Below are 27026 nucleotides of genomic sequence, written 5' to 3'. Positions count from 1 at the left end.
GCTTCCGGAACTGGAGATGGTTCCCCTCAAGTTTCAGTGAGGCAGGGAGGCTGTTCCAGAGGGCGGCCCCAGCCGAAGAGAGAGATCTACCACCAACTTGTTGCTTGGAGAAGCGACTGACCCTGAGGGAGTTGGAGGTGGATGAGTGAAGAGCTCGAGAAGGAAGATATTTAGGAAGAGGGAGTTGAAGGTATTGAGGCCCCAGAAGGCCTTGGGGAGCATGCAGAGGGGTTTGAACTTAATCCTCGCAGCCACTGGGAGTCAGTGCAGGGATTTCAGTCCTGGAGAGATAAGATCCCTGGGCTTGAGGCCAAGGACAAGTCTTGCAGTCCTATTCTGAATAAGTTGCAGAGGGCAGAGAGTAGAGGCAGGCAGATTTAGAAAGAGGCTGTTGCAGTAGTCCAGCCTAGAGAGAACCAGAGCTCTGGAGGCAGTGAGCTTCTGGTGTAAGGAGAGGAAAGGAAGAATCCCTCTGAGGAGGTGCAGCTGGTAGTGTGACTTCTTAGAAACGTCATAGATGTGAGGAGAGAAGGAGAGTGTGGTGTCGAAGATGACCCGAGGTTTTTAGCCTCACAGGTGGGCACAGGAAGAGGGCCAAGAGAGGCCAGCCAGAGAGTGACAGGAAAGGAGGGAGCGGGTGGGCTGATGAGGAGAATCTCAGTCTTACTGGCATTAAGGCAGAGATCATTGGCAGCACACCACTCCTGGATGGCGGACAGACAGTCAGAGATGAGAGAGGGGGAAGAGGTGGCTGAGGGTAGCCTGAAAATGAACTGAGTGTCATCCGCATAGCACTGGATTTTAGGGCAGAGCGCAGCGATGCAGTGGGCAAGAAGTGCCAGGTATTGGTTAAACAGCCAGGGAGAGAGGTTAGGTAGTAGAGCACTTAAGTGTTGCCATTTTAACCAGGACTAAATGGGGACAAACCTGTTTAAATTTGGTACGTATTTGTAAATATTTTACTTCGTATCTGGTTGCATAAGTGTATCGTCTCAGTTTATAGATGTTTCTGGCATGTATAAGCCGGTCTAATAGCACAGCTCGCTTTGACTTTTGTGCAGAGCCTGCTGATGCAAGTTCGAATCCCGGCAGGGCCAAACTCGGCCTTTCATCCTTCCGAGGTCGATAAATGAGCACCACACACGGTGGGTAATAATAAGCAGCGCTCGGTTACCTGAGGGTTCAAAGCGCTATATAAATGCTAAGTTATAATAATAATAATAATAATATGGATATACTTCTGTGCACTCGCTCACGCGTTGTTTCTGACTCCACACCCAAACTTGCTACACAATGTCCTCCAAGTGTCTGCAGGCTCTCTGTGATTGCTTTACATCTGCTGCTAACATGAACTGCATGGAGAACATGCAATGAAAAGGGGGCTAGGTGCTGTGATGTTTCACTTTAATGTTTCCAAACAATGTAATCCATTTACAACTTGATTAAGGATTCACACTTTAAGGAGAGCAAGTGTTCTTGCTTTTTGTAATCTATGAACACTGATGGAGCTGTCCACAGAAGCTTACTGATGAACAATTTGACATCTTCTGGGGCTAGGGATAGAGGTGAGAAACAATTAGGCTCAGAGTTGCAGTACCTTTGGGTCACAGGCCTAGTTAGTTGTGAACACTATCATCCAGGATTTTCTGGCTGCTTTTTCTTGAACCTTTGGTTCACTTAACTTAGTACAGAAACTGGGGAATCCGGGCAATTCGTCCCTTCTCCCCAAAGGGGAGCGACCCACTTTGAAGCTATGGAGGTGAGCATTCGAAGCAAGACCCTCATTAAGGGTATGGGCAAGTGGAACCTCACTGGTAATGACTCCCCTTTTGGGGACAAGGACTCCCATTCCGATAAGGAACTCGCGGTCCAGATAACTGTCTGCCTATATGGGAATTGGAAAGACTGTTAATCCAGTTTTGGATTCATAGAATAGTGACATTTCTTCAATCGCTTTGGTTTCAGGTAATGCCGTATCTCGCCTGAACTCCACAGTCAAAGAGGAAAGACGCGCTCCTTTTGTTTTAGATGACTTACCAAGAAGAACTTGCATCAGAGAGAAGAGAGTCCTACTCAGAGGCGATCCTCTGACGGGTAGACTTACTGGAGGGGCGATGACACGCTAGTCTGCATAGCAAGCAGTAGCATGGAGAGCGAACAAGTCACTCACAGGATGCTGGAATCTGGCGTCCTGACTGGCAAAGAGGCCTGGGTCAGAAATGAGACATGGCAGTAAAGCAACCGTCTTGACTGGTGGCACGATCACTTGGAAGCCGTGCTGGGCAGTGGGCCCGTTAACTGATGGCAAGACCAGACTGCAGTGCAGAGCCCGGAACCCTGAGCACAGCATGGGAGGTCTATTGATTGCTGAGCAGCGCATAGGGAAGTGAATGCTCCCAAAAAGGTAACGCTGTGGAGAGGGGCTGTGAAAGCCACAAGGGTTACGGGAGCCTGGAAAACCTGAACAGAGCTAAAACAAGCCTATCAAAGGACCAAAGGGCTTTGAAAGCCCCGAGAAACTGAAAGACTTTAACTTCCACGTCTGGGAAGGCTGCAAGGGTTACACAAGCCAAGTAACCCCGAATAGAGGTAAAGCAAACATACCAGAGATCCACTGGGCTTTGGAGAGTCCTGAGAAATGGAGAGACAGTCTGCACCGGAAAGAAGAAGAACCTGGAGGGTTCCAATAATTTAGTATCATATCAGAACATTGTCAAGCCCAGAGTTGAAACGGGATTATCGTATGAAGATAACCTTGCTTCCTGGAAGGAAGGAACCATATTGAATTAAGATGTTGGTCTACAAATGTACATAGAGGTTGAGAACTGTATTCAATCAACAATTGATGAATTGTAAAAAACTGAGATTTGATCTACAGAACTCGTAAAGTGGTTGAGAACTGTTTTTTACGACATTGATGAACTTGTGAATCCTATGGACAAGAGATCCAAGTGATTGGGCCAGGCAGAAGCCACAGATAGGTTGGCTGTTGTTCTGGGCTCCTTCTTTTTGTTCAGTATTCCTAAGTGGTAGAGCCAGTTGGATGTTAGGATTTGGACTAATGGCTGTTTTCTTTTGAGCTACAATGTGAAGGTGGGCACCACAGTGGTTGGGACCTTTAATATAATAAAGTTCATTTAGGAAAATTATGTAATATTTTAACCTGGAGCTGCCAGTCTATAAGTGATCCTGTGGCATCCGGATCGCACTAAACAAATTGCAAGAAAAAGTAAGGTAATAATACCGTACTTAAGACTGGTGCTTCTCAGTTGACCTTAAATAAGGTTGCTCAATCATATATAGCTCTTGCGTAAAATAATTCAAATGTCAAACAAAATATATTTCCAAATAATACAAAGTTTTCCAAGAGAAATGTTTAATTCACATTCCTTGGTTTTATATTTCTTGATTAGTTCAGATATTACGAGGCAACTCAAAATTGATAGGTCAATTATTCACAATAGTACATTTGCCAATGCATTTCGGTCTGAGACCATCTTCAGGGCTGTACTGAAGTGAGTGTAGAATCTACACATTGTTAACATCAAACATACATCGCAATACACATAAATATAAATATAATCGATAATTCAAAATAAAGCAAAACACATACCCCAAATAGATCCAAATAGATGTTGAACATGTAGGAAAAAAATAAATATAGAAAATATGTCAACACACGTCATATCTCTAACCAATCATAGTTTTTTACCATCTTTGTATCCCGTGCCCTGTACCTGCTAATTGTGAGTTGTCCTCTCCTGTGAATGCGTTCGTAAAACGTCTCCAATATTCCTGTTAATTGTTAGAGGGGAAGTATGTATTACTATTACTATCGCTATATCCAATTGTGTAACTGTTTGAGCCGAAGAGGTTGAATGGGCTCTTACCTGCACACGTATGTTTCGCGCGCGGGACCGATCGCGCTCGCTGTACAAGCGAAAGTGAACTGCGCACGGCCAATAATGCTTTTAAGGGTAGTCATGGGAACCTGGGTGGGGCGCCGGGCAGCTGCATCGTTGCTGCTGCACGTACGCCTCGGGACCCACCGCCCTGCGTAGCGCAGGGGGGCGGGACTGTTGCCATGACTACAAGGTGTGTGTATGTAGTGTGTTGCTAATGATGGAATTAACTTGTGTGGATAGGGGAGGAGAGGTGTGGACAAAGCCTAAGCATTAGTTAAAACAATACACGTGACTTCGTTCTATATCCATGTACATGTTCTGTAAATGTCAACAAACGTAGGTATTAAATTAGGTTAGAACCTAGTTATATGGAGTGGATCATGTGACCCATACATGCATTTCTAAATATTTTAAACTGTTTCATAATGTACAATTAGTACATATTCATGTAAGTACAAAAAAACCAGAATACATCATCAAGTTCAATCACACATTTACAATGTGTCCTTAGTTGTGTCTGGATCTCAGTCCATAGCGCTTCTCCATCTAGGAAAATAAAAATAATAAAAAACATATTCCTGAAAAAAACGTGAATCTGGCTTAATTAGAGGAAACACATATAATTAATCTCTTCATTAATTCCCTTTGGTGTAAGGGAACTTAGTCTGTCTATCCAGAACGTTTCTCGTTGATCAATTCTTTTTTGTAGATCCTCATGTCTTTCTCTTCTTTGGACTCTTTCCAGGACTACAAATTTGATCTGTGCCAGGTTGTGTTGTTTACTCTGCCAGTGTCTTGCTACTGCAGAGCTTGCAGTCTTGTTCCTGATACAAGATCTGTGTTCGTTCCACCTGATCTTTGCTGTGCGTTGTGTTTGTCCGACGTAGTATAAACCACAAGGACATTTAATTCCATATATAATTCCTGCCGTGTCACATGTGGCATAGCATTTCAGTTTAATTTTTTCTCCAGTATATGGATGATTTATGGTTTGTCCTTTCATGATATATCCACAGTTACTGCATTTGAGGCATGGAAATGTACCTATGCGGTCTGTGCTTCTCTTCTTTTGTGGGGGTCTGGTGTGGACTAATCTATCTTTCAAATTGGAACTTCTCTGGTAAGCAAATGTTGGGGGTTCTTTAAATAGGTGTTCCACCCTCTTGTCACATGTTACAGTGTTCCAATTTTTCTTTATGATTGACTTGATCCGATTGCTTTGGCGTGAATATTTCGATACAAACACCAGTGGGGGACAGATATCCTGTTTGTGTATTTTGGGTTTGAGTAGTTCTTCTCTATCCTGTGAAACCGTGCGTATTTCTGCTGATGTAACTTCCTCTGTTGAATAACCGCGAGCCAGAAATTTCTTACCCATCTCTTTTACAGCTCTTTCGTATTCACTCTGGTTACTCACAATCCTTTTCACTCGAAGCAATTGACTGTAAGGTAAATTCTTGATCAGACTGGGTTGATGAAAACTAAGTCTGTGTAACAGACTGTTCTTATCTGTGCTTTTCCGATAAATAGTAGTTTGATATTCTGTTTCTGTGACAGTAATCTCAACGTCTAGAAAATGAATGGATTCACGTGAATATTCATATGTGAACTGTATCCGTGGGTCTATGTTATTGATGTATACAAAAAATTCTAATAGATGTGATTCTGTGCTCTTCCAGATGCCGAAAATATCATCTATGTACCGGATCCAGGTGATAAGGTCTTGATTCCATAAATTGTTTGTCAGGACATGTTCTGTTTCAAACTTGTGCATGAAGGAATTTGCATATGAAGGGGCCATGGTTGCTCCCATGGCAGTACCTGCAACCTGTAGGTAAAATGTGTCTTTAAATTGGAAGTATGAATTGTTACTAATGAATTCCAACAGTCCCATGATGAACTCTTTTTGTGCAGCTATTTCTCCTTCCCTCAGGAGCATCCACTCTACCGCTTCTCTGCCCAAGTCATGGGGAATCGATGTGTATAAGCTTTTCACGTCTACCGTGAAGTAGATATTGTTGTTGTTGAATGGAACGGTTCTTAGGTGTTGTAGGAAATGAGTAGAATCTTTAATATAGGAACTTGTTTTTTGAATCAAAGGTTGCAAAAAATAATCAATGTATTTACCGAGTGGTTCGAGGATGCTATTAATTCCGGCTACTATAGGTCTTCCCGGCGGTTTCTGTGTATCCTTATGTATCTTCGGAAGAGTATAAAAATGAGGTATTTTTGGATGAGTATTAGTCAGAAATTTCTTTGTATTATGATTTATCCATTCCAATTCTTCTGCTCTTTCCAAAAGTTTGTCCAAATTGTCCCGGATCTCCTCTGTAGGATCTGCGTCTAGTGATGCATAAGTGTTGATGTCCCCAAGCTGTCTATAACATTCTTCTTCATAATCACTTGTATTGAGTAGAACTAAGCCTCCTCCTTTGTCAGCAGATCGTATTGTTATCCTGTCGTCTCCATATAAGTTTTTAATGAGTTCCAACTCATGAGGTTTCATGTTCTGATTTCTCGAGTGCCTGAATTTGATCTTCTCAAGGTCTCTTGTGACCTGTTTCTGGAAGATGTCCACCGAGGGGACTGTTATTGGAGGGATGAAATTGCTCTTTCCTCGGAATTCTTTAAAGTCTGAATCTTCTGTATTTCTCGGATTCTCTTCTTCTAATTCACTGAAAAAAACTTTCAGTTTCATTTTTCGAACCAATTTATATAATTCAATCTTAGAATCAAATAGGGTGCTGTCGTATGTAGGCACAAAACTGAGTCCCTTTTGTAATGTTTTAATTTCAGACAGGGTTAGATTTCTAGAGGACAAATTAATCACTATGTTCTGTAGTCATGGCAACAGTCCCGCCCCCCTGCGCTACGCAGGGCGGTGGGTCCCGAGGCGTACGTGCAGCAGCAACGATGCAGCTGCCCGGCGCCCCACCCAGGTTCCCATGACTACCCTTAAAAGCATTATTGGCCGTGCGCAGTTCACTTTCGCTTGTACAGCGAGCGCGATCGGTCCCGCGCGCGAAACATACGTGTGCAGGTAAGAGCCCATTCAACCTCTTCGGCTCAAACAGTTACACAATTGGATATAGCGATAGTAATAGTAATACATACTTCCCCTCTAACAATTAACAGGAATATTGGAGACGTTTTACGAACGCATTCACAGGAGAGGACAACTCACAATTAGCAGGTACAGGGCACGGGATACAAAGATGGTAAAAAAACTATGATTGGTTAGAGATATGACGTGTGTTGACATATTTTCTATATTTATTTTTTTCCTACATGTTCAACATCTATTTGGATCTATTTGGGGTATGTGTTTTGCTTTATTTTGAATTATCGATTATATTTATATTTATGTGTATTGCGATGAATGTTTGATGTTAACATTGTGTAGATTCAACACTCACTTCAGTACAGCCCTGAAGATGGTCTCAGACCGAAATGCATTGGCAAATGTACTATTGTGAATAATTGACCTATCGATTTTGAGTTGCCTCGTAATATCTGAACTAATCAAGAAATATAAAACCAAGGAATGTGAATTAAACATTTCTCTTGGAAAACTTTGTATCATTTGGAAATATATTTTGTTTGACATTTGAATTATTTTACGCAAGAGCTATATATGATTGAGCAACCTTATTTAAGGTCAACTGAGAAGCACCAGTCTTAAGTACGGTATTATTACCTTACTTTTTCTTGCAATTTGTTTTCTTTTGAGCACCATTAGTTTTAGTTTTAGGCAGATAACGTACTTACATAGGGCTAGATAGACGTTTTCCTATTATTTTTAATAAACACCCTTGAACATGCCAGTAATTAGTCAGACTCCTTCTTCTGGTTCGCCATAGCTCCTTGTATACAGCCTCTGAAGAAAGTTTGAGGATAAAAGGAGCAATGGATCTGACCTCACCCATTGGCTGTCTGACCAAGCTGAAGGGGCCCTTCTGGGCATAGGAGTAGCTTCTTCTGCATCCGAAGACATCCGATCCACTGATGTCTTTCTGGCAGTGTTTGAAAGTTTTATAGCCAAAATGCAAATGCATTGTAGATCCTAGAACAAACTTGGTTCACAATATGTGGTATACAGAATAATTGCTGATCCTCTGCTTTTCCTTTCAATAGCTTTATGTTGAGTATACAACATTATTTTAAGATGGTGTATGGCAAACCATAAGAAGGGGTGTCAATCTGAGGCCCCAGAAGTGTAATTCCTTAAAAGATGCAAGTAATCTTGGAAGAAAAACAGGAATAAACACTCTTGAATAAAAAGAGGTTTCTGTGATTTGCAATGTTTAACTGCAATGTCGAAGCAGCAGCATTATTGGTTTTAAATGAAGAAGCAAGCAAATAGAAATAGGCACAATATCAATTTATTCCATCCTGCTTGCCTTTCTACTGTTCTTTTCTCCCCTATTCCTCATCAATTTTCTCTGTTGTTTATTCCCAACTTCCCTCATTGCCTTTCTCCTTTCATCTCTTGTGCTTCTATCTTTCTCTCTCCTTGGCACCCTCTCACCATCCTCCAATCCTCCCTTTTTTGCCACTTTTATTCCCACCCACCATACCAATTCATCTTCTATTATTCTATCCCTCCTTTCTCTATTTCCGGCTTCTGCACATTCCTGTCTTTCCTTCCTTTCCCTCCCTATCCCTCACCTTGCCTCTTCTACAAACCTACCTTCCTTCATATTTTCCGCCTGCTCTCATCCCTTTTGTTTTCCTTCATCTCTCCCCTCCACCATTTCCTTTCACCATTCTTCTATACCTGTTTATTTCCCATTAATTGTTTCCTTGGCTTTTCTGTCCCCCCTTTTCCCATTTTCCCTCCTTAACTCCTCTCCCTTCCAACATTCGCTCTATCCTTCCTTTTTTATGTTTCCATTTTTCTTTTTGCTTCTCCTTGTGCCCTTTTGACCGCATATCTCCATTCAACCTTTTATTTTCTCTACCCCCTTTCTTTCCCCTGTGCCTCACTCTTCTCTTCCTTCAACCTTCCTCCCATTTTCTCGACCTCAACTATCCCTCTCTCACTATTCTTTTTATCCAACTCTGCCTCTGTATCTCTTCTAACTCTTCCCCTTCAATCCACTTCCTGTATCCTTTTCACATCTTTCATTCCCCATCCCTCTCCTTTCACCTATTGTTTCATCCACCTCTTTTGTTCCTATTTCTATTCACTCCTCCTGTGTTGCCTCGCTTTCGTATACTCCAGGACTCCGAAAGGTGATGCTGAGGGCCCACCGTCAGGCATGGTGCTGGCAGGATGAGTGGTGTGAACTGACCATGGATGACATACGCCAGCTGGAGGATGAGACTGCCCGTATGTTGGCACAGAAGATGGCCAAGTGTACAGAGGATGCGTTGCAGGAAATCCCTGCACAAAGCCTGGAGGGGTGCACAGAACCTGTGGTTGCCCCAAGCAAAGAAAGCACAGAGACCAAGGATGCTCTGGATGTTACCCCGGATGACAGCCTCACAAAGCAGTGGTCCACCTCCTCAAGGTCATCATATTCCTCACAGCATGCAGGTGAGGAGATGGGCTACTAGTACTAAATGTGTAATATGCTGCAAGAACACTGGCTGTGAGGAATGCGATAAAAGCATTTGTCTGTAGAGAATGGTGTAATAGCAGTAGCTATGAAAGATTGTATAGTAGCACTTGATGTAGTTGATACATTGGTACTGGTGGTCTGGGAGAGTGTAGGATTGCAGGCTTGTAGTGTTGTTTTAGGAGTGCTGGCTTTAGATATGGTGATGAACTGTGGGCTATCGGGAAGGTGTGCAAACACTGACTGAGTTGAATGACGTAGGACCTGTTGCTTTTCGGTTAGTGGTAGAGAATTGTGTACAAGTGTTCGCTGTTTCTGTGTGGAATGCTGTCCAAGTAAGTCAATGTAATTTTTATATCATGAACCATACCCTATTCAGAGGTATCTGGGAGCTGTACACAGTCACAGGCAACCAGAAACATTTAAGAGTACAGAAATAAAATGTAAAATAATGGGTGCATCAAAATGCATTTAAAAAAAAGCAAAAGTAAGACAGCAGTGCAGGGAAAGATGATAAAAAAAACTTAAGAAAGGGAACGACTGATGAATTAGCATGGTAAAAGTTTTTGGAAAACGGCACCAGGATGGGTTCAATTTAAGAGCAGAGTTTTCAATGCTTTACAGATTGCTAGTAATCTAGGCATCTGACAAAACTCAATGAGAGGAACGTTCCAAGTGCAGGTTGGTGTAGTGAAGAAATCCTTCAATTCAAGCATATCTTTTGGAAGCATTGGACTAAAGCTTTAGTCTGAAGAATCTGACTCCATCTGACCTTCAAACTACTAGAACCAGACGTTTATCAGTCATATAAACTGACCGCAAAGGCTTGAATATGATGTAAATACAGAAAAGAAGGTTGTAGGAAATGTTTTTCTGAAGCCCGCTGTTTTGGTGTTCCGGAAGACCAAACCATTTTGTGTGTGCGCAGGCTGTCCAGCATGTTAGTTCTCACTTTCTTAATGGGTAATGTTTCGGAGTAGCCTGGCTTCACTCTCAGGAGGGAAGAGGGCTGATATCAAGGTACAGTTATTTTCACTCAACAAACGCACCAAAATACACAAATTACACGTTATGTTAATAGCCATTTATACTGTGTCAAATCACCAGAGTATTAGTTTCAGAGCGCCTAGGTTTGTCCATGAAGTGGTGGCCTGTGCCCCTGCCAAGGGGATCCAGACCTTATTATATTTGCTGAAGGAAAGAACATAAGTAAGAAAAAGATGGTAAGGTTTTAAATGAGTGAGTTGCTGTGATTACTCATATTGGATTTATTTATATACAGGAGAAATAATGCTCTTTTGATCACAAAACAAAAGAAAGTATAATATATAAGAAATCGAATTTGGCGGGAAGCAGTTGGCTTTATACAATGGGGTGAGTTTGAGGCACATTCTGATCAGGTTGTGGAGGTAGTAAATGGAACAGTCACTGGGGACAATACATAAGTGGACATACATAGATTAAACACAACCAACATTTGACACTTTTAAGTGCAGGTAGGCGGTACAGCCAGCTGTACCCGGGATGTGACCATGATGGGTGAAGTGCTAGAGTGCAGCCAGAGTAAGTGGGGTACAGAGGCAGGTTACGGGTGAGGGAAACATGTTAACTAGCAAGCAGATGAGAGGTAGGTTAAGAGGGTAACTCTGAGGCGAGGAGTTAGTCTTTTTATTTGGTTTTGAGAAGAGAGAAAGAGCAGAAGCAAGAGGAAGCACAGGGAGGGCGGGGAGCCACAAGGGAAGTCGAGGAGCCAGAGCAGAGATTACGAGAAGGCTTGTATAGTTGGATAGAGGAGGATAGATACAGTGGTGCCTTACCGTGGATTGATTTGTGAACCAGGAGAAGAAATTAAAATCTGCCCCGGTTTTGCCTTGTCAGCCATCCAGCCTGATGACGGTACGTGGACGTAGGTGTGAAGTGAGGGAGTACAACGAGTCCTGGTAGCGAAGTTGATGATCTTGTCGAGAGGACAGAAAACATGGTTGGGAAGGTCCAAGAGGATGCTGGCATAGTACTCCAGTTTTGAGAAGACAAGAGTGTTTAAGAGATACTTGGCAGTGTTGAAAGGAAGAAGGTGCCTGATTTTCCTAATATTTAGGAGGTTGAGATGAGCTGCTGTTATGTTTTGGAGATGAAAGTAGAGAAGGTGTGAGAAGGGCCATAGATAATGCTGAGGTTTCTAGCTGAAGAAGTGTAAGGGAGAGTGTCAAGTGGAAACTGGATATGCAGCGGAAGAGATGAGCGAGAGCTTTTGACAGGGAAGAAGAGCACCTCTGTTTAGGTAGAGTTTAACATCAGGGAGTGCAAAGCCATCCAATATTTAATGGCAGAGAGACAGTTGGACATTTTGATAGAGATATCAGAGGAGAGTTCAGAAAAATTCAAAAATATGTGGGTATCGTCCGTGAAGAGTTGGTACGAGAACCCAAAGGAAGAGATTAGTGCCCCAAGAGCAGTGGTGTAGAGTGTAAAGATGAGTGGACCAAAGACAGAGCCTTGTGGAACACCAACAGTTAGAGTAGTGAGTTGAGAGGTGTTGTTGCTCCAGGAGACAGAGAATTGGTGAGGTGTAAGGTAGGATTCCATCCAGGCAAGCGCTCATTTGTGAATACCAAGAAGAAAGAGAGTATTAAGGAGATCAGAGAGGGGAGGGTAGGTTGGAGTGGAGCATATAAATCGGGGATCTCCTGTTTGCTGTGGCTGTGTGTGAGAAGGCCATCAAGTCCTGTTTTTCCCTACTGCATTCTAGGACTTGTCATTTTTTCTTCCCGTTTGCAATTTAGGAAAACTACAAGTCACAGAATTTCAAGCAAAAACAGAACTGGATGGCACTCGCATGCAAAGGCATGGGTAACATGAGAACTCTGTATATACTGGTATATACAATCCGTTAAGTAGTAAAATTACAGTGAATGCTTCAAAACTCCAGGACCTCAAGATGCACAAACACCCTTGAGCTGGTTACAGGTAACATTAATAATTTTAGTGAATTTTAGAAGTTTCGGAAGTGCAGAAAAGTTTATCTGTAGAACTCAAATGGACAATGACTCAACTCACTGTTCTAGTGAAAAGGTAAGCAAATTTTACTTCCAGGTCCCAAGAGTGAAAGAGGCATCAGCCATCAACCCGGGGGAGTCCAAGGGACCATCCCAGAAGAGATCTGAGCATCCAGAGATCAAGGATCGGATGGCTGCAGAGTGGACCACCCACTGAAGGATTACTTGGCAGTCTGAGTGGCCCGGAAGAAGGACTTCCCACACATCCCAGTAACCCAACAGCAGAAGACTAGTAACTGGATGGATGTTAGAGGTGCTGATGAATACTGCCCAGACTGGTGGTTGCTGCAGGAAAGGCCCATGAAGTACGGGTAGAAAAGTCACTTTTAGCTTTGGGATTGGATTCGACTAGACAGCGTTTCAGGATCCTGGCTCACTTTTCCGTGTCCCAGAAGGTGTCAGGACCAGAACTACAGTATCCAAGATGGAGGCAGATCACTTCCAGGTAACCGCAGCAGCAACGGGCTGCACAAGGTCTCAGGCGACAGGTTTAGACAAATGACTCAACTCAAGCAGCAGCATGGTCCGAAGATGAAAAGCAGCTGCATGTCAGTGAGCCAAGATAATCTACGATGCAGCAGTAGATTTGTTGGAGCGGGAGAAAGCTGCGCCATACCAACAATGCAGGAGGATGCTCACACATCCAGTCTAGCAAACACTGAGACATATGGGTGTCACGAAAGCATCAGAGACTGAAGACATGGAGAGTTCAGCACAGGAGGCTGGTAGGAGGGCGAAGAGCTTGGATCAAGTTTCCCCTTCACAAAGAGACTTCGTAGGAAGACTGGGAATACAGTCAGTATAGCAGAAGCAGCAGCAGGAGTCTCATTTTGTCCATCTCTTCAGCTTCTTCCACATACGTTCAGTAACTAAACTCTAGAATGGACCGGGGTTGGCCCTGCCCATCAACCTGCAGCTGTGAAAGATTCAAAGTTTTGGTGACCATACTATCAGTATTGGGCAGCCAATCTTTATTCATTCAGGCACATCCACTTACATGTGGAGGGGTGTGTGTGGGAGACACTTGTCCAGACTAAACCGGATAACACTGACAAAGAGTCCCATGGTAGGTTCTGTAAAGGGCCTAATAGGCAGAACTGCCATTTAGGACAATATTTATCGTCCAGCAAACAAAATGGTTGGGTGTAGGATTTGGCTACCATTGCAGTACATCAGCTACAGGGTGGTGTAGCCAAAATGTAAATATGCAGCTGGCACCAACTCACACCATAATAGACTTTCTGAATGAGAAAATGTATCCGGGAACAAAATGGGGTACTCCAGGAACATTCTTGCTCTGGTAGCCATATGCAGCTGCAGGGGACTTCAGGCAGTCAGATAACTTCATTTGACATCACTTTAGGATACAGCAGAGTCCGTCTTTTTGTTTTTTTGGGGTCCCTGACAATTAGTCATTAAGATATCTCCATATAAGCAAAGAAAAAAAGATGGAAATAAAGAGAATATACAGAGAAAGCCAACCAGCCTGAAAAAATATGATTGTTCAATGTGAAGGTATAGCACCTTAATATGCTAGACACACGCAATATAGAAAGTTTCTTGTTTCCCAACTGCAGCCAGGCAAAATGACTTGTGACACTGCAGCTGGCTGAAATCACCTGCAGAGAAGAGAAGAAGCTGTGCATGGCATGGCGTGGTGGCTGCGCCGGATGCACTATCAGAGAAAGGAGCGGTAGTTTGAATGACTTTGTCCTGCTGCTGTTGCACCCATGAAAGGTACGAGGCTGAGACCAGAGGGCCTACTGGACGTCTCACACTGAGACGGTTAGCACTGAAGAGGGCAAGGAAATAACCCTTCCAAATGGGAAGCAACCAGAGGACCATGAAAAGCGGAGAACAGATCAGAAGTGAAGGACGTGAGCTGCTGGGGGATGCGCAAAGCTTGCAGATAAAGCGCTGTTGGCTGGATACAGTGGAGCGAGTGGGAATAAGCCTCCAACAGCAGTTTGGGTAGAGGTGAGGAGGAGAGCCCGTGCACGTGTTTCCAAAGCCAAGTTGAGCGGATGAACCAGTGCCATGGTATTTGGAAAAAATTCACCAAAACCATAAAACATAATTGCTGGAAGATCATGGATCAAGATATCTGCAATTGATATGCCTTCCTATCCTGGATCCAGTTTGCCACTGGAAAGACTCCTTAAAAGTCAACCAGTTTATCTCCATCTGAGCCTCTGTATGGGAGGAGCTCTTGGGTTGTGTTGTAAGAAGCATATGAGAACGAGAAAAACTTTGGGATTAGTCTGAGACCTTGGCTCCATGCTAACAGAAAACCTGGCTTGACAAAAAGCCTGTGTACACACTTTGAAGGTACGAGATGAGGTACTGATCCTGATGCCCAACTAGGAGAGCAAGCTACTACCCTTGTGGCATGGTTTATAGGGGACAACCAAATGTATCCATGATCTAATCTAATCTATTTGGTATACCAACACAACTGAAAAAAGAAAAATCAGTTGCACCATGTAAACTGGCTGAATGTATGAAAGCGGAGGGAAGAAGAAATGTAGCAGCACGTCAGGTGCATAACCAACCAGGAAGAACGATGGGGCCCTCGAAAGGAAGGAATGCCTCTAGGGCCAGAGAATCTGATGGATGTCTAAGGCCAGGGTTTACAAACCTTCCGGAAGGATTTCAAAGGTTTATCTGAACATACGTACGTGCTGTTGAATCTGGTAAATAAACCTGTCATAAAGGACAATAGGAGAGAAGAACCTGAAGGTATCAGGAGAAAGTTCAAGATGCTGTCTCCTAACAGCATGCAGACGTAGGAGAGGTGTGTACGGATTCAGATGTTTCAGCGCACGCAGGTACTTGTTTTACCTTTTATTAATTCTGAACTGTGTTTAAAACTGTTTTTCACTAGTCAGCCTTTCCTTGTTTCCTTTTGCAGTCTATAGTGAAGAACTGCTTGCCTTGTTTTTCCTCCCCACCTTTTACTTCCTGCTTCCAATCTAGTGTTATTCTCGTACCACATAGGGGAATATTGGACAGGTTTCTTAGGGCTATCATCCAAGGCACATTACACTGAGCCCCACCCAAAAATATTGATTAAACAACATGGGAAGTCAAAATTAATCAGTACGTTGGATCGCACCAAATATTCCCAGTTACACTTAAACCCTAAAGGCGATGGAAATACTGCCTTTGTCCCTCTACATGTCTTCTTTCGTTTCCGGGTTTTGTTAAATGGACTTCATGAGGTTCCCACAACGTTCCAAAGAGTCATAAACCAACTGTTACATTCCCCCCGCCCCCAAGAATATGCCTGTGCTTTGATGTGGTACACACAGCACAGCCTTGGATGAAATGAAAACATCATCTTATATGGAGGAATGGGCTCAGACAACCACCAGAGTTGTAGTCATTCAGAAGGTCAATCTTTCTGGGGAAAAGGAAAGATATGTGCTTGTTTTTGGGACTCTTGGGCTATTATAGTAGATTTATTCCTCGGTTGGCCACCTAAACTGGTCTTCTGACATATCGGCCAACAATCCAACTGCAATGACCTGGAAGATTCTGCCAAGAAGGCTTTTCAAGGCCTGAAGACTGCGATCTGCAATCCACCCATCTTGGTGACTCCTGATTCCGATCAGTTGTTTTACCGTTAAACGATGCATCCAGTGCAGGTTTGGATGCAGTCCTATCACAAGTCCAAGATGGAGAGGAACAAAGAGTGATCTTTATCATTTGATAACTGTATCCACAGGAAACTCGATATTCAACAATCAAACAAGAGATCTGGGTGACCAAGTGGGCTGTCTGAGCCCTTCATTATTATCTGGCTGGAAGACACCGGGGTAGTTGGATGAACACCCCCTTGCAGTCTACCAGCTCTACCCTGATGAGAGCTAAACAGATGAATCAGGGGGTGCTGTTTGCAGGACCACACATTCAAGTTATGAGATTCATTGAAGCAGAGCTGTCACCCCACAGACCTGGCAAGAACTTCCACCAGGTAAGTAGTACTAGTTTGGTGGTAGAGGAACACGTCGGGTGGGTTGAATCCCACATTCTTCCAAGCATTTTCCCACAAATAAAGGACAATAAGTTTCTAAAAACGTTCTAATTTATTCTATACAAATGCACAAATCCTGCAGAGAGATACAACCCAATCAATACATTGCTTGAGACTGTTTGTTTGTTTATTTGATAAAGCGCAACCAAAACCCTCAGGTTGCTAGGTGCAAACATTACATGGATACTTAAAATGATACCATCATAGATATTGACCTTTTTACAGACAACTGAGACCTTAAGCTTGCATTGACTAAGAATACAGTCCACAAGTCTCTTCCATTCATGATCGGCCAAGATGCTCCCAATTGTCTGTGGCAGCAGCATGAAACCAGCAAGGCTCCACTGGGATAACATGTTGCAAGGCAGCATCTCTAAGAAAAGTCTCCCCTTTTAATAATGGGCTGAATCGGGAAGTGTCCTTTGATAACCGTATGCACACACTCGGTAGAATTAAGGGCTACATGGCTGTTTTAGGGTTATTCAGTACGAAATTCCCTTTCTACAGAAAGGTCCATTTATATCATGGAAATCTGTCATTGGTAAATAGTACACAATGAGAAAGAACAAGAAACTAAAACGAATGTCCTATTCAGCTACGTTTTGGGATATTTGTGTCTCTGCTGATCTGGATGAAGTTCCCTTCTTGCAAGTTTCCTGAATACATTTGATTAGGTCTTATTTTAGGGGCATGAGTAAACATGCTAAATTCCTCAGGAAAGAGTCCTCTGAACCTCCTAGCAATATGTACATAATCACATGACTATCTTCTAAGTTAAACTTTCAGGGCTTTAAGGGAACTTTGTTAACTGTGCCAAGTTAGTCTTGGGGAATTGAGCACATTTGGCTCTGAGGGTGCTGCTTGAGTGTACACTGTGAATGATGTTGAAGTGCTGGCCTTTTGGGAAGGTGTATGTGTGTTGGTTATGGGTATTACATATAATGTGCTTGCTGTCGGTCATGCAGTAAGAGTGTGTGCAATATGCCACAGAATAAGTGTGCTTGCTGTGGATCATGCAGCAAAGGTGCTTGCTCCTAGGTGTCCAGTAAGTATACTTGCTGGGGATTGTGTAGCACCAGCGCTTGCTGTGGCACATACAGGGAGTGTGTTTCTGCTGTGGGATGTGCAGTAAGAATGCTTTGTGAACTTTGGCTTGCTGGGTGTTTTGAACTACAACTCCCATCCGCACAACCTAGCATAGTCAAGTGAAGTGGTTATGGGAGTTGTAGACCACAATGTCTGTAGAGCCGGACGTTGCAGACCCATGCTTTAGGGCATGCAGTATGAGCATTGCTCTTGTGCGTGCAAGGAGACTAATGACTTTGAATACAACTTCTCTCCATCAGGAGTATCACCACAGAGTTTCTCTGAATGGAGGATGCAGAACATTGCAAGGGACTCCGAGAATAGCTCTGATGAGGAATTCTTCGATGCTCATGGTATGTGCCAAGTAAATGAGCCCCATCTCCTTGTCTCCATCTGTGCCTGAGGTATGGTGTTCTGATAATCCTAGCCACCCACTTTCTGCTTATGGGCAAAGCTGACAACGCTGCAGTACCAATTTCCCGATCGATGACATCTCTTACTATTGTTGTTTCAATATCATTGTCTATGAGTAAGGGCTGGTCCCCTCACACTATCGCTATCCACAGTTCAGTTCTCCTTTTATCTGTGGCACTTGTACATGTTCTTTTTACAGGGTTCGAAATTGAGGGGGAGCTAGGAGCTAATTAGCTCCTGGTTGTAGCCTAGAAGAGCCTAGTTAGCTTGACACTAACGGCTACCAGGAGCTACTTTTTTCTCCCCAGGTCAACTGATGCCAAACCAATACACCTATGTGAATTTAACTCTGTGCATTGCAAAATAAGTGGGGTGCCAGGTAGTAGAGCACTCGGGTGTATGTGTCTACACAACTACTGGTTCAAGGTTAAAAGGGGTGGTGGCTGCTGCAAACCTTTGGAACTGTAGGTTCCCCCAGCCTACCCTATTTGAATAGAAACAATACCGATTGTTCCAAGGTATAGCGCTGCCACATGAGGCAAAATAATGAGTGAGAAAGTGTAAATTGCAGTTACTACAATCTGTGTTTTAATCACAGTTATGCATCAAATATAACAAAACTTGGTCAACTTTGTCAACACGTGTTTCGACCCTTCCTGGGTCTTTATTCTTTTTCTCTTATTCAGCCGTGCCTTGATCAAGTAAAAAACGAATAGAGTAAAAAAAAAACATATGATGAGCATGTAAAGCACATTGGATATAATGGACAAACCAATAATAACAGTACATTGCAAAAGGAATGAGGAAAAAAACTCTGCATGTGGGACAATCTATAAATAAACATTAGGACACATCTATGCAACATTGAAAGCATAAGGAGTCCTAAATAATGGACAAAATGAAAGGTTTCCATTTTATGTGGAAGTTCGATTTGCAGAACGCTATGCACTAGCTCCCCATTCCCCCGTGGTAGCTCCTGGACAATGCTTAATGCTGGATAACCAGGATCTGCTTTTTGCTCCTGCTTATCCAATATTAATTTTGAGAACTGATTTTAGATTTATCGCATGGAGCAGATGTAGGCACAAGAATCCAGGCAGTCCTCGGATCTCTGTGCCTACAACCAATATATGTGGATAATCTTACTGGATGCACAGCAGAGATATGTAATGATGACTACCATCAAATCAAGTAGGATGGTTGTTCTTACTGTGGATCCCGATAGATTGTGCCTGAAATTGCAAAAGGTTGGGCAGAATCCACATGGGCTTCTGCGTCTCCATCCACATCAAAATTGTGATGCAGTTGTAATCCCTGTGCACTTCCCTACTCTGGCTTGCGCACTGTGGGAGGATGGCTTGAGGTGGGGGAGAGTTATGAGATGACTGAGGTAAGACCCCAAGGTAGTGGGAAGGAAGTGCTCAAAACCTCATTCACCTTTGAGTCCAAAAGAAGCAAATATGCCATATTGGTCTCAATCTCCCATAAAGCATCAATTCATAGGAAGGAAAACCTGGACTCGATTCCAGACAGTTGAAATATAAAATCCGAACAGCGAGTGAGACAGGAGAAACATAGAAAACACAGAAGGCGCCCTCACCATAGCCTGCCCCTGGGCTGGTTTAGGGTGACACCAGTTCCTGAATTTCACCCCCCAATTTTGTATTGGCCCACATGCAAACACCCAGGCACATACCAGAAGGGCACGGAGACCCATGAGGATGAGCTGGAAGACTGCAGAGATTAGGTAGGCCTAAGGAGCAGAACAGTAGCAGCAGGACAGCAGATCCACGAGCTAGAGTTCAGCAAAACATCAGAATTTCGTTCAGAGTCACCATCTTGATTCCAACTGCATCAAAGATGGCCACTTATCCCTTTAACCCTTCTGCTAGCCTAAGTATAAAGGAAGGACTACAGTGCAAGTGTTGAAAGGGAGTAAAGGAGACAGAAATAGAGTAATGAGCGAGAACAGTCTCCAGTAGCCCAAGCGCCAATTGGAGTTCAGTGCCAGAAATAGAGTAATGAGAGAGGACAGTCTCCAGTAGCCCAAGAGCCAATCAGAGAACAGTGCCTCACAGGTTTGAGAAAGGGGAAGCCCAGAGGATGCTTTATAAAAAGAGAGGCAGATCAGAACAGAGTTTCTATCCTGGGAGGAAGGTTGGTATTCCCTGCTTTAGTGTACCAAATGGAAAGGCAAGTCAAGTCTCCAGTCCTCTTTATGTTGAAAAAAGGGAATCTTTGTCTGGTTGCTCCAGCCCAAGAAAGAGCTTGGTGTAACAGGTGATGGGAGGCTCGGGCTGTATGAAGAAGCCTAAAAAGGGGAGAGCTGCCTTGTCCACAGTCAATACCAGAGGGTGCCTGCAAGGACCAAGACTGAGCCAACCCTGAAGCCAGACCCCAGTAACACCAAGTTGCGAGGATAGGTATAGTATTAATTCTGTCCGTTGTACAGTGGGTGTGAATCCTGATATCCCCAAGTCATAGGATTGAGGCCTGTTGTGAATGCGTGAAGCACAGGCCTAAGAGACAGGCCTGTTATGAATCCTGTTCCCCAAAGCCCAACAGAGGCATGCTGTGAATGTGGAAGCCTGGGCCTATGAGAGAGGGCTCCTGTGAATCATGTACCCAGAGGCCTGGGAGAGATGCCTGCAGTGAATCCTACACTCAGAGCTTAGGAGATAGTGCTGTGGTGTATCTTGAAGCCCAAGGCCTACGAGAGGGCCTGCTGTTCATTCTGAAATCCAAGGCCTATGTGGGGGACCTGCTGTGAAACCTATAACCGAGGTCTGGCAAGAGACCTGTTGTGAAGCCTGAAATCCAAGGTCCAGGAGGGACCTATTGTAAATCTGAGAAAAGTTTAGGAATACATCTGTTTTCTGTATTAGTTCCGAAATCCTAGTCTTAAAGGCCATTCCTATTCTGTTTGCTATGACCAATCCATGGATTTGTTATGTTATTAGTTTAGGTTAGTCAGGAGGGTACGGGCTCAGAGATTAGGTTGAGCTTTTCATCATCAAGGATTTTATTCAACTGTTTGTCGTTTGCCAAAATTATGAAGAAAACACCATCATAAAATGCATGTAAGCACGAACAATGAATTTAACAAACTTAAAATAACATTAAAAATGTAATATATAATACAGGAAGAGTCCAACCCTGAGACGAAAGAAATCCACATCTGCGTGTACAATAAAAGATGAGCCCCGAAGCCAAAACACAAACTGTGCTGGTAGTGCAACATATGTAAGAATGTAAACATTCTGACCTGTGCAAACTCTGCAGTGTGACAAAGTGCAATATCACGCAATATATAGTTTACAAAAGTTGGCATGTCACAATAAGCCCCAAGACCAAAGTACAACCTCTGCTGGTAGTGCAAAATATGCAAAGATGTCAACATTGTGATCTGTGCAAACTCAGCAGTATGACAACGATCAAAATCATGCAACACATATTTACAAATATTTGGATGTCACCGTTCGTTATTTGATCCCCTATCCGCAGACTCAATTAGCCTAGATCTCTTGAGCCAGGCTTGGTGGATATAACTTGCTACAGAATATACAATGTTATAATCACTTGTCTGCCTTATCAATGATAAGGCTGGTTAACATAATGTACATTGTAGGCATTGCAGAACGGTTTCAGAAATCTAGAACACAGATTTTGATACATGTTTCTTGGGCCAAACACTGGGCACAAGTCGTTTCCGCCCACTGTCCAGGCGTAGGTATAACTTGCTGTATTCAGAATATTTAATTTAATTTTCAAATATAGGTATTGCGGCAAGGGTGGACACACCACATCTAGATATTTTGCAAATCCAGATAAAATGTGCCCGTATCTAGGACACTGCAGGCCTCAATGAGTTTGACTTCGGCCAGTTTGCGAGCCATTGTCTTAACCACTTCCACACTTCCTTTTGTAATCCTAGAGGGATCATCTCATAGCCCACTTAAATGTAGATCATACAAAGGCTTTGTAACATGTATGATTTTCCACCGTCCATGTTCAACTACATTACGATAATTCACAAACCCCAAGACTGACCATCCCCTCAACCAATATAATGCTGGAAAAAGGCCTGTGTCTCCACCTATGGGCTTGAAGCCCAGCTCCAGATAAAGCGAGGGACTAGGGCATGCAGAAGGCATTGCTAAAAGACACTTAAAAAGGCTCTTTCCACCAAACCCCGGTTGTTGTTGGCATATTCTTATATTTAAACCCCATAAAGGGCCACTGTCTTTGCCTGTGCTATATGCATCTTAACAGCAGGGGTTATGGCACCTCTTCCATGGGTATTAAAGAACTTCAATATTGTCCCACCAGGGACTTAAGCACGTGGGTTGTCCACTGTCCATAATCGTTAAATCTGACACACATTTAATCATAATGGGAAACTTGATCCAGAACTAGGCCGTTAATATTCAATGTGAGCTTTTTATATTTTCTAAATTTAGGTCGGAAGACCAGGGTTTTTGTTTTCCCTGCATTAACCTCAAATTGAAGTTCAGAACATTTGAACTTTTCTCTTGTCCGCATCGTTTGAACATTTCCTTTTGTTGCGTAGGGTGCCCCAGGTGGGAAAGGGACTGGGACCTATAAACGTTGGGCATTATTATTGTACACTGTTGGCTGTATAAAGAAATCTTTTTAGTTTTAGATTTTCCCTTGGGCATTTGTCCTTCCCATAATTCAGCAGGTACCAAATAAAGATCTACAAAAAAGGTAGCAGGCGCCCCTCTCTAGAAAGAACATGGCATGATAACCTGTTGTGCGGTTTTGTCCCACTTTGAGAGTCTGCAGCCATCGCTATTAGCTCACTGTGCTTTTCACAAAGGATGAATACCCATTAGCTTATCGGTCTTTGTCCCGCCCACAAGGGCAGTCCGGAACCGAAATGCCAGGCCAACCTCATTTGAACTATATTTTAGGTGTGACGTGTATCATTGTCTCGAGTTCCCCACAACATACAGATTCCCTGCATTGAATGGGGAAACTCACAGTACAGATTTCCGGCTCCACGTCTTGTTCGACGCCCTGGTCTGTGCGGGGAAGGTCTACCAAAATAATTTGGCTGCAGAAAAACCTGCAGACCTTGTCTGGCAGTTTTCCGGGATCCAGGCCATTTCGCTTGTGGATGAAAATGCGTCTCTTTGTGTCTGATCTCATATGCTCTTTCGTTTCTTTTCTCCATTGCCCCTTCACGCTTATTGCACGAAGATTTCTCTGACACAGAAGAGGTGTTTCCGAAGGAAATCACAAAATGGAATTCAAACGACTTCCTTGATACGAATGATGCCCCAGGAGAAACCGAAGACAACGCAGGTGAGTTTAAACACATTTGCTGATCTCTGAATGAACAATCCTCACCTCGCACAGAGACCACATGACTGCACTTCCAGAAACCTTGCTCTTGCACTCAATGGGGTAAGGTATGGCTCTGTTTCCAGTGTCACCCGTCTTATACTTGGAAGGTGTGGGTACAGTCCCAGAATTCTCAGCATCTTACACTTGGAAAGTGTGGCTAAGATTCCATAATCCTCTTCTCTCCATAGAATGGTGTTGCTTAATCGCATAATCCACTTTATCTCCCTGAAAGTCTTGAATCTTGCAGTGGTAGTGTGTGACTCTGATCTCAGAATGTTCATTTTTAAACTCTGCGAGTGTGTGGTATTGTCTTGAGTTGCAACTGATATCAAAAAGGAATAATGAACATCAAATTCCAAAAAGCAGAATACCTCTGGGTTGAGAGGTCAAACTCTGCATTATATGTAACAACAAGAAAGCTGAAAATGAGGCTTCTGCATGAGGCATAGGAGTTGTGGGCAGAGGAACAAATGCAAAGTGCTGTCTAACTGTTGGTACTTGCTCAGTGCTTCCTCTTCCCTCCATGGCCTCTGTCCTCCTCTCAATTAAGCAGGCTCATGCTATAGTCCCTTGCATGCTGTGAGCTTTGGTGTCTTGGGCTGTTGAAATGACATGCATGTGTAGACGGTGTCATGTGCCGCCTGCAGAACAAAGAACACTACAACATCTTCGTTTGTTGGGGCGATAAAATGTCAATATAGTTCATAGTACTTTAAACATTGTAGATTATTCTTCGTTCCCGGGGGTGCGTGGTACATCTGCACTCCTCCCTGCTGGCCTTCCTTCTTTTTCTATCATGTTTCATTGTTCTTGAGCGACTGTGTTCTTATGCTGTGTAGATATCATGTTGGTCTTTTGCTGTTTATCAATAAATTGCCTGCTCATGTCTGGTGAGTGAATGTCCTTGAATGTTGGTTCATCACTTTGTGGCTGGGTTGGATTGTCTTGACCTGTGGTGGTGAAACAGTTCTGCAGTCGTTTTTTATATGTGGATGTCTTGATTGCTTGTTTCCCCTTCGCAGCTATCCCTGAACAGGGCCATGCGACTTATGTTTCATTTACCACCTTTTCCTAGTTTTTCTTGCGAGGTGAGACACTTGAGTAACTTTTCAGGGCACACTTCGAACCACTGCATTCAGTTTTAATGAGTAGTGTAGCTTTCAACCAATTCTTCCTTTCAAAGAATGGACAGTGGTGTCACGTTGTTTGTTGAAAAATGTTTGACTTTGTGTACCTTGGGTTGTATAACTTCCAATGTAGACGCTCATTGTGCGATTTCTGCATGGTCCAATCGAGATTGAGTTTTGGGCTGTGGGCCCACCTCCTCATGAGTTGGAAATGTCTGATGTCCACGTGGGTATGTGCTGACACTCCACGAGCTGCAACTGCATCCTGAACAGTTTCACTGATGTCCTCTTGATGTGCTTCTGTTCTTAAGCAATCTGTTATTTCCAACACTTCTCATTTCCCCTTGAATGGCATAGGAATGACATACCGTGCTATATCCTGTGCCTTTTGAGATAGGAAGCCATGGAGGTAAATTGGACACCATTGTATGAAATTAGGTATTTTGGAAAACCCCACTCGCCGAAATATCTCTGAATACATTGAGAATGGATGCTTTCATAATTTCTTGTGAGCGCCACCCAGTCAACCATTTTGATATGCAGTTCAGCAGGGCATCCTTCCAGAGGCCCTTAGACACTTTTATATATGGGGAAGACCAACCAAGAAGCAAGATTTGGATTTAAGGGCTTTTTAAGTCTCCAGTTGCCAGGATACCGCCAAACTAAGGACATAAAAGATTATGGGCCTCATCACAACCGTGGCGGTATCCCGGCGGTAAATTCGATCCCGAGTTGTGGTAAGGCTGTTACTCCCCTTTTTTTGAAGAGACCATAGGACTCTATGGCGATGTAACTGTTCTATTCCTGCCAGAGGTATTAGCACTGCGCTAATAGTGCTGCAAATGGGCAGAAAGTGGAGAATTTTACCTCCAGCAAAATGCTGGAGGTAAACCTCCTACTTTCCACCCAAACTCAGGCTTGGGCAGAGCTGTAAGGCGGCAGTAATAGCCTTGCCAAACTTGGATGGGCAAGATGCAGTATTTTGGATGCCTCCTGGCATGAGGTTGTGGATTAGTGGTTTGAAGGCAGTGCGGAAACTGAAGCGCTGGCACCAGAAATGTATATACAAATATTCTGCAGCCTACGACTTGCCAACATCTCTGCCGATGACTGAAAAGTTTGATTCTGAAGTTGAGAGATTTCAAGGAAAATGACTTTTGCTTCTGACAATTCGGTTTCTGAAGTATGGCGCCTAGGACACATGCACTGCCATCCACCATCAGTATGGTGCCTTTTCTTTGTGTCGGTGTTGACGACAGGAGGACGTCGAAATGAAAACTTTTAGCCTGTTGTGAGCCTCTGTGAAATGTTTGCACCATGAAAAACTGGATGTTTTCTCTGAGATATGTTTAATACATTTTTAGTAGTACTCCCCAGTGGCCATAGCTAATGTTTCGCTGTGGACATATCTTGAATGGCCTTTACTAGATTCAACTTCGGAGCAACCCCATCTTCTGAAATGGTACATCCTAAGTACTCTACAGAGCATTGAGGAGAAACGCAATTGTCTTTGTGGAGAACGAGTCTACTCTTGCAGGCTCTTTTTAGTGCTCTTTCTAAAGCGTGGTCACGTTCATCCTCGTTATCCCCATAAACTAAAACATCACCCTGGAAATAAATGACACAAGTAATGTTTTGGAGTAGGTGTCTGGTTATGCCCTCAAAAACGGACACAGCTGATGACATCCAAGCGGCATGCTGACAAATTGATAGCAGACTTCAGCGGTAACAAACTCAGCGATTGGCTTTGATTGAGGATGGATGCATATCTGGTGTTGAGTCCTTTAAATCTAGTTTTGAAATGTACACAGCTTTATCCAATTGTAGTATAAAGTCGGCGATGTTCGGCAATGGGTATTTATCTGCTAAAACATTTGTGTTCAAACTACTGTGACAGGGTCACAGAGACCTGAGCATGTCGGGAGGATGGGATGGGAATTCCGGTCAGCGTGGGGTGGGAGGTCTACCATGGGGGATTCCCAGTCCTACCCCAGAGGCGGGGTGTGGTAGTTGGGAGGGACCCATTCCCTGCCCCTTCTTCATGTGCCTGCCTGTTTGAATGAAGTCTCGTTGTCAATCGCCCCACAACTGAATTTTCCAATTCTAGACAGTTTCTTGTTCCATAGACCTTCAAGTATCAGCAGCCATAGCTGTGGTACAGCCAGCGAACAACCAGACAATGAGAAAGCACTAAGAGCAGACAGGACACCAAGCTAACTGTGCAGCAAGCACCGGGACAACTCCAGTGCTAGAGAGTGTACAGAGCACTCCAGCGACGTTCACAGGCTCATCAACAGTGATCTTCTAGTCACTTGCAATTCCTTCCTCAAACTGGCATCTGAAACCAGTGGAACAGCCATTACATAAACTGGGGCATTGAATGCTGCAGGCCGACATTGCCTGAAACCGGCAGACCTGCATACAAGCAACAGGGCTTAAGACCCCTTTTATGATTTCTTGCCTGTATCACC

At 43.5% G+C, this 27026-nt stretch overlaps 1 protein-coding gene across 2 annotated transcripts in view; it reads left to right on the top strand.

The window, feature by feature from the left end:
• PITPNM1 (phosphatidylinositol transfer protein membrane associated 1) overlaps positions 1–27026 on the top strand; it is an 875847-nt gene that overhangs the window by 354525 nt on the left and 494296 nt on the right. For both annotated transcript variants that reach the window (XM_069628971.1, XM_069628972.1), the window contains exons 6-8: positions 9130–9444; positions 17905–17997; positions 23282–23386. In XM_069628971.1, coding sequence (XP_069485072.1) covers positions 9130–9444; positions 17905–17997; positions 23282–23386 — 513 coding nt within the window. The remainder of the gene's footprint in view (positions 1–9129; positions 9445–17904; positions 17998–23281; positions 23387–27026) is intronic.

The sequence above is a fragment of the Ambystoma mexicanum genome, chromosome 12 (assembly GCF_040938575.1).
Source record: "Ambystoma mexicanum isolate Mex_15411 chromosome 12, UKY_AmexF1_1, whole genome shotgun sequence".
Taxonomy (NCBI): domain Eukaryota; kingdom Metazoa; phylum Chordata; class Amphibia; order Caudata; family Ambystomatidae; genus Ambystoma; species Ambystoma mexicanum.
The sequence above is the reverse complement of the archived record's forward strand: the minus strand, read 5'-3'. Positions and strand labels throughout refer to the sequence as shown.